The 16,166-nt window shown below is 39.0% G+C and overlaps 1 protein-coding gene across 1 annotated transcript in view; it reads right to left on the minus strand.

The window, feature by feature from the left end:
• Positions 1–16,166, minus strand: part of CUL1 (cullin 1) — a 101,665-nt gene that overhangs the window by 45,148 nt on the left and 40,351 nt on the right. Inside the window, exon 3 of the mRNA XM_012443784.2 lies at positions 2,406–2,580. Coding sequence (XP_012299207.1) covers positions 2,406–2,580 — 175 coding nt within the window. The remainder of the gene's footprint in view (positions 1–2,405; positions 2,581–16,166) is intronic.

Below are 16,166 nucleotides of genomic sequence, written 5' to 3' on the forward strand. Positions count from 1 at the left end.
CAATTTAGACCACAAGGCTAATACTATTCAATTTTTAAATGCGTCTTCTTCCTTCTTTAAATTTACTTAAAAATAATGAAAACATCTTTTTGTGGTGATCTGTAAAAAATAATGTACAATGGTATAACTATTTCTTAACAAGACCTCATTAAAAAAACGTTCATTTACCAAAATTTTTATCCAGATTTCTACAACTTAAGCCATAAATTTTTATCTGAAGGAGATTAACTTGAAATTTTTTCTTAGGAATTAATGGTATCTACCAAGTAAGCCTTATGCTTTAAAAATGTTAATGGCACTGCCGTTTAGGTGTGTGCAGCAAAGAAGCACAAAGAGGAAGGTGCGGGCTCCTCCCTGCAGGAAGGGCTGGGCCAAGCCCACTGGCTTCTCTGAGCCTCAGTGTCTTCAATGAAAACTAAATGGCTATGACAGACTTGAAGCTCCACACACTCAAGGTACACGAGTGACAGAACAATCCATGGAAAAACCTGATCATCTCTTGACACAACCAATTTTTTGTTCATTTACATTTAAATAATATGAAATGAACTTTAAAATGTAAAGCTAAACTATTCTGGATGATGGTACTTGACCTTTTTAAAATGCAAAAGTATCACTGATGGCATGGCCATCAACATTTTTATATAGCACAATACACTTTAGTACTAAAGAATAATTAATTACAACATTCACTTTACAATGTGTTGTGAATAAAAAGAACAGTGGCTTCAGCAAGACCTTAGACACACCATTTGGGGAAGATGAAAATAATACACTAGACACAACTTGTGGCCAATCAACTACGTACAGTCGTTAGCATGATGTTTAAGTTTTCAATTAGCGTGTAAAAATAAATTAGGTAAAACAATTTTGCATGATGATGACATTTCTGCACATTGTGTAAATAAAAAATGTTTAAAATATATATACAGAAAGTTCCTGCAAATTTCCCTGGGTTGAGAATACAGCTGTCTTCACTCTATGACAGTATAGAACCAGAAGAAGGAGCCAGCTGCTCATCTTGTGGCTGGATACAAGGAGGCACACTGCCTTTGCTACAATGGATGAAGATTGAAGAAGAAAAAGGCAGGAGATGAAGGGGAAAAACCTCCACTACTGCCCAAGCAAAGGCTTGGAGTGGGAGAAACCTATGCTAGAAGGAAATGGATATTCACAGTGAAACTCATCCTAGCCACCAGCACAATTTCACAGCAGTTTTGAAATACACATCATGGCCAGGCACAGTGGCTCACACCTGTAATCCCAACACTTTGGGAGGCTGAGGCAGAAGGACTGCTTGAGCCCAGGAGTTGGGAGACCACCCTGGGCAACACAAGATTTAAAAATTAGCTGGGAGCTGGGCGCGGTGGCTCACGCCTGTAATCCCAGCACTTTGGGAGGCCGAGGCGGGTGGATCACGAGGTCAAGAGATCGAGACCATCCTGGTCAACATGGTGAAACCCTGTCTCTACTAAAAATACAAAAAATTAGCTGGGCGTGGTGGCGCGTGCCTGTAATCCTAGCTACTCAGGAGGCTGAGGCAGGAGAATTGCCTGAACCCAGGAGGCGGAGGTTGCGGTGACCCGAGATTGCGCCATTGCACTCCAGCCTGGGTAACAAGAGAGAAACTCCGTCTCAAAAAAAAAAAATTAGCTGGGAGCTGGGTATGTTCGTGCACACCAGTAGTCCTAGCTACTCAGAAGGTTAAGGCGGGAAGATTGTTTGAGCCCAGGAGTGGGAGGCTGCAATGACCTATGATTGCACCACTGCACCGCAGCCTAGGTGACAGAACAAGACCCTGTCTTAAAAAAAAAAAAAAGGTACTTCACAACCATGTGTAAAGAGCAAGATCACACTTGAAAACCATGATTTGCAAGACTGAATAACCTTACAGTTATTGATAACACTTTGATAAGGAACACCACACATTGGGTTCACAATAAAATGCAGGTAATTTGAATATATATTTGCTTTAAATGAAAAAGTTCATCATTTCTAACAACGAAATCCAAAATGGTGGTAATTTAAGGAAAGTACTATTATGCTAAGAGGTTATCAAAGCTTTCTAATTTAAAAAAAAAACAAAATGAGCTGGGCACAGTGGTGAGCGTTTGCAGAGTCCCAGCTACTCAGGAGGCGGAAGTGGAAGGATCACTTGAGCCCAGGAGATTAAATCCAGCCTGGGCAACATAGTGAGACCTCCACCTCGAAAAAACAAAACCCCCAGAATATAGTTTATGATGGTTTCGTATTCACAGTAGGTAAAAGACTATGCAATAGCAAAACATTGTCACCCACGTTAGTGTCTAAAACAATGAAAGATTTAACAAGTAAGTCAGAACCATTATTTCACTCCCTTTTTACATCCTGTTGTGAATACTCAGTACATATGTAAAACATCTTACCTTAAGAAGATTTGTCAAGTAATTCTTCAAAAATTCCTTAAGTCGTTTGTATAATTCCAGGCCAACAAACTGAGCTCCTCCAGGCGTCTGCCCCTTTTTTGACTTAGAAGGAGGAACTCCAGCTCCTCGTGCTTGGTTTGACTGGTGAACACTAGTACAGTAGTTATAAACATGACTTGGAGGAAAGTTAAGGAAATCAACATATATCATAGACGCTAACAGTCATTAACACAAACATATTTTCTGACATTTCATTACCAATACGTTCCCAATATATCAACCAAAACCTGTTAAAAACTAGAGTGGAACGAAGATCCCATTCACACTATCCATAAAGCTAAAAGTCGACAAGCCCCATTCACAAGATTGCTGGTACGCCTTGAGAGCACCACCGCCAAGGAGAATGGAACATTCCAGGAGGGAAGTTACCCATAAAAAAATCAAGACCTTTTGGCTTATCTAATGTGAACGACCTTGTGGAAAACTGTCCCAGAAGAAAAATGCAATTACTGACTCCAGGAAAAACCAAAAGCTAACAATAAGCACTGTCTATGATGATGCTCAGCTGTAACTTTTTCAGAAGCACACATCCCAAACACTGAAATCACACACTTTATTTTAAAATGACTTAGAGAGCCAAGTCCTTATATTACAATAGTCATCTAAAACTTCTCAATCAATGGCAGCAGTATCCGCACACTACTGAGAAATACAGAGATGTATAAATCACAGCAGAGATGGCTGAGTGCCAAACTGCAGCATCTGCAGGGGAAGTGCAGAGAATGAGACGGGGATGGGCAGGGCAGAGAACCACCGTGTTCCGTTTTAACCTTTAAATATGATGAGCTTATCTGCAGGTATTATTAATTGACTAAAATGAACAGAAAGACACTTATACTCACAAAGATCAACAAAACAATGTTCTGGCACATTAAGAATTTACTATATAAAGATACTTCAAGACAGTGGGTAAAAGATTATTTAATAAATGTCATGAGGGCAAGATATTTCTAAATATTCCATATTAAATTCCGAAATATATTATAAATGGATTAAGATTTAAAATATACAAGCTGAAACAGCAAAACCAAGAATCTATATTTGAACACTTACCTCTTCTCAGGTTGGAGTGGCCCTTTCTAAGTAAGGCTATACAAACAAATAAATTCAAAATTGTAGATTAAGAAGAAATATCTTTAACTATCTTTAATAAATTAAAGTGATTTAAAGCAATATGAAAAAATGAATCTCTGGAAACATGAACAAAACATACAACAGAAAATCTAAAAGGTAAAATGAATGACCCAGTTTTGCATTCCCACACTTGTCTCATATTCCACCTACAGCACCCCCCCAACCTTTGAGAAAATATTACAGGTTATAAGTGAAGCACTATGTTCTCCTCTGTAATCCCACTCCTTCTCTTACCCTAGCAAATACCACCATGATTTGGTACTTATCATTCCTATAAATGTTTTTATATTTTACTGGATAAATATATATCAAATACATTTCACATGTTCTACATTGTTAAACAAACTGTAACATGTACATTTGCGCTACCATTTGTTTTTGATGATATTTGACATAGCTACAGTTGTAATATACTTTGTAACACACATTTACAATACTCTAGCAACTCTCTTGGTCGTGGACCTTGCTAATGATTCTGTTAGCAGGTGCCATTTTTTTTTTGTATTTACAAACAAAGCTGCAAAGAATAAAAGTAGCAGTTCTCTTTGCACACATGTACAAATTTCCTGGAGCACAGAAATACTGGGTGACAAGAGAATAAGACTCTTTTTTTCGAGACAGTCTTACTGTCACCCAGGCTGGAGTGCAGTGGTGTCATCTCGTCTCACTGCAACCTCTACCTCCTGGGTTCAAGTGATTCTCCTGCCTCAGCCTCCAGAGTAGCTGGGATTACAGGCGCCTGCCACCATGCCTGGCTAATTTTTTATATTTTTAGTAGAGACAGGGTTTCACCACGTTGGTCAGGCTGGTCTTGAACTCGACCTCAGGTAATCCGCCTGCCTCGACCTTCCAAAGTTGCTGTGATTACAGATATGAGCCACTGTGCCAGGCCCTTTAAAAATTTTTTTTCTAGAGATGAGGTCTTGCTATATTGCGCAGGTTTGGTCCCAAACTCCTGGGCTCAAGCAATCCATCCGCACTAGCCTTCCAAAGTCATGGGTTCAACTTTATTACGAGTTGCCATCTTGGTGCTACAAAGTGGCTGTCCAGCACCCTGCAGTGTATGAATTTTCATCGCCTACAACGTTGGCCATGCATGTGTACTGTGGTTTATCATGGTTTTAATATCCCTTTCTAGGGAACAGGCAGAGTTGTTTTTTTTTTGTTGTTGTTGTTGTTGTTTTAAAGAGACAAGATCTCACGATGTTGCCCAGGCTGGAGTGCAGTGGCTATTCACAGACATGATCATAGCACACTACTGCCATAAACTCTTGGTCTGAAGGGATCCTCCTACTTTAGCCTCCTGGAAAGCTGAGAATATAGGCACATGCCACCACACTGGCTTGACTTAGTGTAATTCTTAATTAAGGGCCTTAGGATTTCAGAAGGGTAAGTGAGCACTGGCTTCAACAAAGTCATCAGCTGCATTCATCCCTAAAAGAGTCGGCCTGTCCTCTGAAGCTTTGACACCAGGCATTAACTTCTCCTCTTTAGCTATGAAAGTCCTAGGTGGCATCTCCTTCCAGTAGAAGGCTGTTTTGACTCAATTGAGTATCTGTTGTTTATGCAGCCACCTTCATCAATGATCCTAGCTAGGTTTGCTGGCGAACTTGCGGCAGCTTCTCCATCAGGACTTGCTGCTTCACCTGGCACTACTGTTATAAAAGATGGCTTCTTTCCTTTAATCGCATGAACCAACCTCTACTAGCTTCCAGCTTTTCTTCTGTAGCTTCCTCACATCTCTCAGCCTTCACAGAATTGCAGAGTTAGGGCCTCGCTCTGGATTAGGCACTGGCTTAAGGGAATGCTGTGGCTGGTTTGTCTTCTATCCAGACCACTCAAACTTTCTACTTACCAGCAATACGGCTGTTTCGCTTTCTTATCATTTATGCATTTACCAGAGCAGTGCTTTTAATTTCCTTCAAGAACGTTTCCTTTGCATTTACAACTTGGCTAACTGTTCAGCACAGGAGGCCTAGCTTTTGGCCTGTCTCAGCTTTCAATATGCCTTCCTCATTCAGCTTAATCACTGCTAGCTTTTGATTTAAAGTGAGAGACATGAGACTCTTCCTTTTACTTGAACGCTTTGAAGCCATTGTGGGGTTATCAATTGGCCTCAATTCAGTATTGCTGTGTCTCAGGGAGTAGGGAGGCCAAAGAGAGATGGGGTAAAGGCCAGTTGGTGGAGCAGACACATGCATTAATGGATTAAATTTGTTGTTTTAAGTGCGTAATGTGTGGCGCCTCAAAACCATTTTTTTTAATCATTAATTTTGCCAGAGGCTTGTCTCTTAAGTTTTTTAAAGAACTATTTTGGGTTTTAATGATTTTCATTACTGTATCCTTACTTCATTTGTTCCTTTTCATTTACTTTTTTCCTTACATATGCCTTCTCTGGATAAATCCTTGTTTTGGTTAACTTTGTAGTTTTTCTTTCTTTAAATAAGCATTTGAATACTTATAAAATGTTCATACTACGTAGAAGGCATATGAAATACTTAAGAGTTTCTTCTACATGCCACTTTGGCTGCATCACATAAATCTGATGTGTATAGATTTTCCTTCTCGTTCAGTTCTATTTTCTCTTTTCCACTGTTTGTTCTAAGAGTTAAACGGTTCAGATTTCCAAAATGTAATTTTTTACCTTCAAAAAAATTTCATTTTAAAATTAAATTGCAGAAACATGAGAATGTTATCTTTTTGATTGTTGCTTTAAAATGTGATGAGACTCATTGCTGAGTATGTAATTTCTCCTGGGCCAGAACAGGATGGACCGTCATTTCGCATGTGCCTAAGTAGAATGCCCATCTCTCACTGTTGGATACAGGGACCTGTTACTGCCGGTCAGCTCTATTTTTCAGATCTTCTATATTGTTTCTGATTTGTTTGCTTATTAATTACCAAGAAATTTTTAGTGAAATCTCCCAATAATGGTTTTACCAATTTCTAATTGTCTAAAATACCTGTCATATTTTGAGGCAGTGCTAATACACGTATCTGAAATTATATTCCTGGTAACTTGTACCTTTTATCATTAGGAAGCAACCATGTTTACTCCTAACAATATTGCCTTAGAAACTTATTATATCTGATGTTATTACACCTAACATTTGGTGAGAATTTTCCTTAAATGTTTTTGTTCCAGCCCTTTATTTTCAACCTTTGTTTCTATGTCTTGGTGTGTCTACTGTCAACCACCACAGCATAATTCACTTTTTAAAAAAACTGAGTCTAATATTATTTGATAGGCAAGTTTGGTTTTAGGTAAACTGTTTTATACATATTTGCATAAATACATATTTGTATAAATTTTTTACATGCTTGTGTAAATAACATATCTGGATTAATTTCTACCATCCTATTTTGTATTTTCTATTTTAATTCTTTTTCTATGTTTCTGGTTTTCCTCTCTTTCCCCTTCTACTGGAATAGTTTACTTGTTCCATTATGGCTCGTTTTATTTTGGAGTTACACATTCTTGTCATGGTTAAATAATTACCTTAAAATATGACATGCCTACTTTGCCTTACAACAATTCTGGAAGATTCTATTACCTTTTCAAGTATTTCTGGTCCCCTTTCTATTTTCTCCTAGCTCTTCTATTATGTGCATGTGGGACATTTTCACGTTACCTTCTATATCTCAGTTAAAAGTCTTCAATCATCTTCTATCGCTTTATCTTTGTTCAAACTTTCTAATTTTTCCTGATCTTCCATGGGTTAAGTGATTCTCTTTCAGCTATGCCAACTTTACTGTTTAATTTTAACGACTTCATTTGACATTTATAGAATTTTTCTTTTAAAAACTTGCCCTGTTTTCCATAGTGTTTTGTTCTTTTATTCTCAAGACAGACTTTCCCCACTCTTCTTATATCCAGAGCTCAGCTTAAAAACTTTACTAGTTGCTTTCCTGGTTGATGAGCATGATGATTTTTTTCACCTATACACTAAAGGGTATTTAGGTTTCTGTCTTCTAGATTTCCATGGAAATGTCAGCTCCCAACCCCCTCCCAGCCAGGAACAAGGTTTTGTTTCCTTTTCTGTGCGACCCTACCTGCCAGCCCACCTCACTCACATCCTTATGCTGCCACACAGAGGCTCACAGTGGTTAGCGCCTTCACTGTTAGCTCTCTTCTTTCTCGTCTTCAGATGTCTGGGGATTCCCTCTCACTTTTGTGCAGAGCATTACACTTCGCTGTATTTCCCACAGCACTTAATTTTACGTGCTTGGTTCCAGGATGTTTTAGGTTATTTAGTTCAGCCTGACTTTGTTCCTTGGCAATCTACTGCTTCCCAGCTACTAAATTAACAAAGGTTTTTAAAAAAACAAACCCGACGACAGCTAAAGTGCAGGAAAATGGGAGCTTCCATATGCTTGAGGTAAGAGTGTACACAATGACACTGTTTCTGGAGTAAAACCTGGAAACATTCAAAAGCCTTCAACAAGTGCATTCCTTTTGATACAGCATATTCATAAGCATTTGTCACACAGAAATCATCACGGAAGTATACAAATACTTAGCTAGCAAACTATCACAGCATTGCTCCTAATGGTAAAAAACTTGTAACAAGCTATTTGTCAAAGGGAATTAGTTAAATTCACTGTCGGATCCATCTGAAGACAGAGTATGCAAGCTTGTAACAATGTCACGGAATAGATGGTGGTTAAAAAGACTGCAATACATTTATCAAATTTCAGCTAAGACATCAATCGTTACATGTATCATTACTTTAAGTATCACTAAGAAAAGAAAATGCTGCCAATTAGAATGCATTTTATCAGATGGAATTTTTATTTTTACTTACTAAAGAATTATCTGTTTCAGACTTAACAAATTTATCCTAACATTCTTTTAAGTAGATACAGAAAAGCTACATAGATTGGCTACAATATTGCCAAAACGTTTTCACACAGAGTCCATTCTGAATCATGACTCTCACTGAGGATGTCTCTGTTTTCCAGACAACGTTGTCTTCTGAGCCACTAAGTGTGTTAGCACTTCTTAGTAATAGTCCAAGACTAATTCCAGGATTTTCTCCTAATCTGCACCCATCCATTTTGTAAGTCTGATCCTGAGCTTTCTTGCTATCAAAAGGTTTGTTCTTTAGGGCAGATTCTTGCAATGGTCCTTAAATGACTTGCTGACAGAAAGAACAAGGCTGCACGCAAGTGTGCACTGATGATATGATGATGATGGGTCATCACGCGTACCTGGCCAGCTACTGTACTATGCGCACTGACTTTGGGATGCACTTGACTCAATGTAGCAGTTGCTTCTAGAGAGCAGGGCTAGGGGTTTTAAACTTTTGGCCACAGAATCCTTTCTTCTTACCTAGTATTCCTTGTGGAGGAAAGCTCAGTGCCCAGAACACCGTCCCTCCCCACCATTACTTCCTCCTCCAAGCCCACACCTCAGAGATGACCTCACTCACACACAGGCAAGGGGCCACACAAAACAGATTGAAAGGCACAACTTAAACAAAATGAACACCTCTTAAAAGCTGTTTTAAAGTTTCTATTGAGTTTAATGCCACATTCATTCCCAAATTAGCACCACTCCTCACCATTATCTAATCATTAGATGATAGCGGTTAGGAGATTTCCTGCTTATGACAATTTAGGTTCAACTTATATCTAAATTAAAGAGATGAAACAATGCAAAACAACTGAAGAACAAGCCAGAGTGTTATGATCCAACCTTCCCCACCCACAGTGAGAACCATCTTTAACTGTTTCTAGACTTAGTTCTTCATTTTTAGCTGGATATGTACATGTCTTTAAATCCTATGCTTGTTTTGTTCTGTGACCAATCAACTTTCGCATAAATTACTGCTTTCCTGAGAATAGAGAACACAGCTCCTTTCTAACCCTACCTCCAGTCCATCTTCATCCTAATAGTCACTGTGGAGCCTTTGAAACTTTAAATTACTTAAACCATGAGTCCAATTTTAGTACCAAAGTACCTAACCACATTTCTGGCAAATAATGATAAACTCTGGAAAAAATCTTAAAACAACGATCTTGAAGGTATCAGAGAACAACCAAAAGGAGGCGTATACTGAAAGGTGGCCTAGTGTTGGAAGAGGGGAATGGCACAATTTAACAGCTGATTTAAACAAACAGAAAAATGACACCCACTCTCAAGACAAAAGACAATCTGTAACAGAGACCAGCTGGAGATGACCCAAATGTTGGAATTAGGAGACAAAGACTCTAAAGCAATATTATAATCAAAGATATAGAAAAATATGTTCATAATCAATGAAAGTTGCAGCAATGCAGCACAAAAATAGAAACCATGAAAAAAGAACAAAATAAAAAACCTAGAACTGAAATACTAGGAAATCTAGAATAAATTACTTATTGGATGGTCTTGACAACAAAACAAAGACAAGAGTCATGGGTTTGAAGACAGACCAACAAAAACGATCACCTTTTGAGAGGGAAAAAAAAGATAAAAACGGCTAGAAAACCAAAGGGGGGAAAATACTGAAAGCAGACAGGGAAAAATAATGTAACAGAAAAAGAATTCAAATGACCAGTAACTTCTCACCAAAAGCTACAAAGGCCAGAAGATAGTGCAATAACATGTTTAGTGGTGGGGGGAAAAATGGGGGGGTGGGGGGCTGAAAGAGAAAACAGAAATCAATGTAATTCTATAGCTAGTGAAAATACCTTCAAAAATGAAGGCAAAATAACGCTATTTTCAGGCAAAATAAAACAAAGGGAATTCAGAGTACACACCTGCATTATGGGTGGAAACAAACTGACCCTACAATAGAATCTTGCATCTTTAGGAGGGCATGAAGAGCAGTATAAACAGCAAATAGCTGGGTACATATACCTTTTTTTCCCTTAATTCTTTAAAATACAAAGGATGGTTTAAAACAAAAATGTATAATATCGTCTTGTGGGTTTAAAAACATATGTAGAGGTAAATTAAAGGAGAGGGATAGGGACAGTAAATGGAACTATACAACTACAATTCCTCTACATTTTCTATGATGTCAAACAATCTTAACTCTAAGTAGAATGCTAAGGAAAAAAAAAATGTGTATCATATCCCTAGAGCAATCTCTTTATTCCTCCTTCTCTCTCACACACAAAACACATACTCTCTGCAGAGGCATAAACAACCAACAGACATACTAAAAAGGAACTATAAAAAAATTTCAAATACTCCTAAAGAAGGGTGGAAAGCAGGAACGAAGAAAATTTTTAAGGGGAGAAAAAACCAAAATGGTAGGCCTAAAATTCATCTATAAATAATTATAACAAATGTTAATAGGCTAACACTACAATCAAGACAGAGATGGTCAGGAGGGGCACAGCAGTAAGACCGCTCTATATGTTGACATGAGGTATACAATTTAAATGTAAAAATACATATAGGTTGAAAGCAAATAGATGAAAAATGATAATCATGCAAACACTAAACATAAGAAGAGGCTAAAGAAACTGTAACTATCAGACGACAAATTACTACCAGGGATAAAAAGGGATACATTTCATAATAAATGTCAATTTACTTAAAAGACAAAATTGCAAATAATTCCCATGTGTCAAGAGCTTTCAAATATATTTAAAAACAATTTTTTTTTTTTTTTTTTTGAGACAAGTCTTGCTCTGTCACCTAGGTTGGAGTGCAGTGGCGTGATCTCAGCTCACTCTAACCTCCACCTACTGGGTGTGAGCGATTCTCCTGCCTCAGTCTCTGGAGTAGCTGGGACTACATGCGCACGCCACCACACCTGGCTAATTTTTGTATTTTTAGTAGAGATGGGGTTTCACCATGTTGGCCAGGCTGGTCTCAAATTCCTAGCCTCAGGTGATCTGCCTGCCTCAGCCTAAAATATATGAAAATCTGACAGAATTAAAGGGTAGCGGAGAAAATTTCACAATCATAGGATGAGATTCAACATTCCTCTCAGCAACTAGACCAAAGGAAAAATATCAATCATGACTTGGATGATCTGTTAAGACTATCAATCACCTTAGGTCATAACTTAATGGGCAGTTATAACATTCTACACCCAGTGGTATACTGATAAACTGGCTTTCTGTGGGGAAAAAAGAGAAAAGGAAAAAAAAACCCTAATTTGTAGACTCTGTAGATGTCCATTGTATAAGGCTCCCACCATGGCAGACGCAAGCTACCAACAGGACATCATCACACAAGGAGCTGGGGAGAGATGTGCACAATCATCTCCCGCAACCTGATCTGATGCAGCTCCAGCACGTCACTGCCGACAGCCAACAGCTGCAGAACCCACGCTCTTTGGTTCAAGAGTACTCGGTACATTCACCAAGACAGGCTATTTTCTGGGCCATTAAGCATGTTTCAATACATTTAAAAGGACTGAAATTATACAGCGTGTTCTCTGATCAAAACGGAATTATAATTAGGAATTAGTAACAATAAACTATGTGAGAAAATTCAAAATTTTTTAAAAATATCTTTCCATATAATTCAAAGGTCAAAAAATGTTTTGAACTAAATGATAATGAAGATATGCAATATATCAAAATTTGTAGAATGAGGCTAAAAATCCTTACAAGGAAATTTATACTTTCAAATACCTGTATCAGAAAAGGTAGGAAGGGTTGGGTGTGGTGGCTGATACTTCTAATGCCAGAACTTTGGGAGGCCGAGGCAGGCGGATCACTTGAGGTCAGGAGTTTGAGACCAGCCTGGCCAACATGGTGAAACACCCAGTCTCTACTAAAAATACAAAAATTAGCTGGGCATCGTGGCGCATGCCCAGAGGCTAAGGCGGGAGAATCGCTTAAACCCAGGAGGCAGAAACTGCAGTGAGCCAACAACGTGCCACTGCACTCCAGCCTGGGCAACAGAGTGAGACTCCCTCTCAAAAAAAAAAAAAAAAGGTAGAAAAATTTAACAATTATTTATTAAAATGGTAATACTCCCTGTCATGGTTTGGCTGTATCCCCACCCAAATAGCACCTTAAATTATAATAACCCTCACGTGTGAAGAGCAGGGCCAGGTGGAGATAACTGAATCATGGTGGCAGTTTCCCCCATATTGTTCTCGAGGTAGTGATTAAGTCTCACAGAATCTGATGGTTTTTTAAATGGGAGTTTCCCCTGCATAAGCTCCCTTGCCTACTGCCATGTAAGATGTGTCTTTGCTTCTCCTTTGCCCTCTACCGTGATTGTGAGGTCTCCCCAGCCATGTGGAACTGTGAGTCCATTAAGCCTCTTTCCTTTATAAATTGCCCAGTCTCAAGTATGTCTCTATTAGCCTTGTGAGAACAGTCTGATACACTCCCCAAGTTGATCCACAGACTCAATGTAATCCCTATCAGAATCCCAGATGGCTTTTTTGTAGGAAGTAACAAGCTGATTCCAAAATTCATATGGAATTTCAAGAGACTCAAAACAGCCAAAATAATCTTCAGAAAACAATGTCGGAGGATTCAATGATCACAATTTCAAAACCTACCGCAAAATGATAGTAATAAACCCATAAGTCTATGGACACCTGATTGTCAACAAGGGTGCACATCAAAACCACAATGAGACAATACACTGCTGGTGGGAAAGTAAAATAATGCAGCCACTTTGGAAGATAATTTGGCAGTTCTGCAAATGGTTAAACACAATTACCATCTTACCCAGAAAGTACACTTGCAGGCATCTAAGAGAAACGAAAACATATATCTACACAGAAACCTGTAAACAAGTATTCACAGCAGCACTATTCATAATAGTAAAAGGTGGAAACAACCCAACTGTCCATCCGCTGATAAATGGATAAACAAAATGTGGAATATCCACAGAATGGAATCTTATTTTATCAATAAATACTGATACACGCTACAACATGGATGAAGTTTGAAAGCAGTATGCTAAGTGGAAGAAAGCCAGTCACAAAAGACCACATGTATTAGTCTGCCATAACAAAATACCACAGACTAGACGGCTTAAACAACAGGAATTTATTTTCTCACAGTTCTGGAGACTAGAGGTCCGAGCTCAAGGTGCCGTAGGGTTGGTTTCTGGTGAGGGTTCTCTTCCAGGCTTGCAGGCAGCCACCTTTCCTCTGTGTGTATGTGGAGAGAGAGTTCTCTGGTGTCTCTTCCTCTTCTTATAAGGACACCGATCTTATCAGGGTAATGCCTCACCCTCATGTTCTCATTTAACCTTAATTATTTCCCCAAAGAGCCTCACCTCCAAATGCCATGCAAATACACGGGCGTTAGAGTTTCAAGATATGAATGGGGGAGGGGCACAGTTAAATCCATAACACCACATATTACAGAGCTATATTTATACGAAATTTTCAGAATAAGCGAATTTAGAGAGACAGAAAGTACACTGGTAGAAGGTGGGGGAAAGAAGAAAGCAACAACTAAAGGGGACAGGGTTTCTTTTTGAAATGATGAAAATCTTCTAAAATTGGATGTGACAGTTGAACATTACCTGTAAATATACCAAAAACTACTGAAATGTACCTTTTAAATGAGTACACTGTATGCCATGTGACTTATATCTCAATAAAGCCATTAAGGCCGGGTGCAGTGGCTCATGTCTATACTCCCAGCACTTAGGGAGGCCAAGATGGATGATTACTGGAGGTCAGAAGTTCAAGACCAGCCTGGTCAACATGGTGAAACCCCATCTTTATTAAAAATACAAGAAAGTTAGCTGGGCACAGTGGTGGGCACCTGTAATCCCAGCTACTTGGGAGGCTGAGGCAGGAGAATCACTTAAACCTGGGAGGTGGAGGTTGCAGTGAGCCGAGATTGCACCACTGCACTCCGGCCTGGGGAAAAAAAGTGAAACTCTGTCTCAAAAAACACACACACACACACACACAAAACCACCTTTAAAAAAATTCAATACCATTCCAATCAATCAACTTTTAGGGTAGAAATTGATAAGAAGTTGACAGTCCATTGAGGAAAAGGTTTTTCAACAAATGACACTGGAATAACTGACACAAGGGAAATTTAACCTCAAGCCCTACTGCACACCATATACAAAGGTTCACTCCAGGTGGATCATAGGTCTAAGAGTAACTACCCAATCCATAAAGTCTTAAGAGGAAAACAAAAATATCTTTGAGATCTAGGCAAAGGTTTCTTATATCACAGAGGCAATAACTGCAAAAAAAAAAAAAAAAAAAAAAAAAAACCAATTAAATTAGGTTTCCTCAAACAGACATTTGCTCACCCAAAGACACCATTAAGAAAATAATAATTAGGAAGCCTCAGACTTGGAGAAAATATCAGCAAAATATATTAGACAAAACACTGGTATCCTTGACATATAAAGAACTAAAACTAAATAACAAAAAGTAAAATATCCCAAAAATGGAAAAAAAAGGAGGTGAAAGACTTGGACACTTTACAAAGGATGACGTACGAATGGTCAACGAGCATGTAAAAAGGTGCTCAATGGACACGAAGTTGACATGGAGCCCGAGAGGTGTCCCCGGTTTAGGGCACCTTCGCCTAAAGAACAGGATCAACTGTGCTTCGAATCCAGCCTGAGTCATCGGAGGCAGGAGTGAAAGCAGATCTTATATAGCTCTGATGACACACAGTCTTAGCTTCACAGTATTTTTATCTCAGCTTTAAATCAACTGAACTATATGGAGAAACGTTATCAGAAACAGAACGAGCAGATTCTTCATGTGATCAGAAGCTGCGTGAGGGAGCTCTGTCCAGGGCACCAGCCCCTCCTCACACCTCAGTGGTATGAGACAGGAGGAAAAAGCGCTGTTGGGATAATTCCAGTGTATTATTTGGAAGGGGAGAATCCCCCATGTTTGAGGAAGGACTGTAAAGTGGATGTATTCCCGAATTATGAGGTGTGACACTTTCCTAAAGAATGAGCCCTGAATGGCTCCTGTGTGAAGGACAGGGCTGGAGCCTCCGGGCTGCTCTCTATGGTCTGGGTTCCTGCTGCTCCCTACCCCCGCCACCCCCCACAATGCCACACTAACCACTTGTTCCCCTGACATGCACACAAATTAAGTGTTCATAAATCATTTACTTTAGAAGAGTAAGTAGAAAAACGAACTATGACTAATCTTTAGAAGAAAAATGGTCACATCTAAAGTTATTCTTAAAGAAAAAAACAGTACAAGGAAAAGTTAAACACAGGAATTAAGATGAAATAAGAAAAAGCAAAAACATGAGATAAAAAATTAAAAATCTGCAATTCAGCAGACAACAGGTTATTTTATACTAAGGCAGTTACAGACTCTAACGAAACCCATACACTTGACTTTTAAAACTCTGAGGTTCTTTTCTGAAGGTTCTCTGAGAGCTTCCTTGGCCAGAAAGCAGGCGAGAAGGTAAGCAGGTATCTGCAGCCTCCTCCGCAGGCAGGTGGGGAAATGGTGTAAGGTGGTACAGGAGTTTATGTTCAAGAGCCAAGCCTGGTTCAGTCTCCAAAATAGGTCCTACAACTCTTCTGTCATCCTAGAAATGCTGTCTGCCAAGGCATGCTTTACTACTGATGGGCAGGGGCAAGCCGCCGTGAAAGGGTCCTAGTAGATGCAAAGCTTCACACCTCACCTTTCAGCAGGCAGACAC

This window comes from Aotus nancymaae, unplaced genomic scaffold (genome assembly GCF_030222135.1).
Source record: "Aotus nancymaae isolate 86718 unplaced genomic scaffold, 86718_ANA_hifiasm-v0.15.2.pri h1tg000002l, whole genome shotgun sequence".
Taxonomy (NCBI): domain Eukaryota; kingdom Metazoa; phylum Chordata; class Mammalia; order Primates; family Aotidae; genus Aotus; species Aotus nancymaae.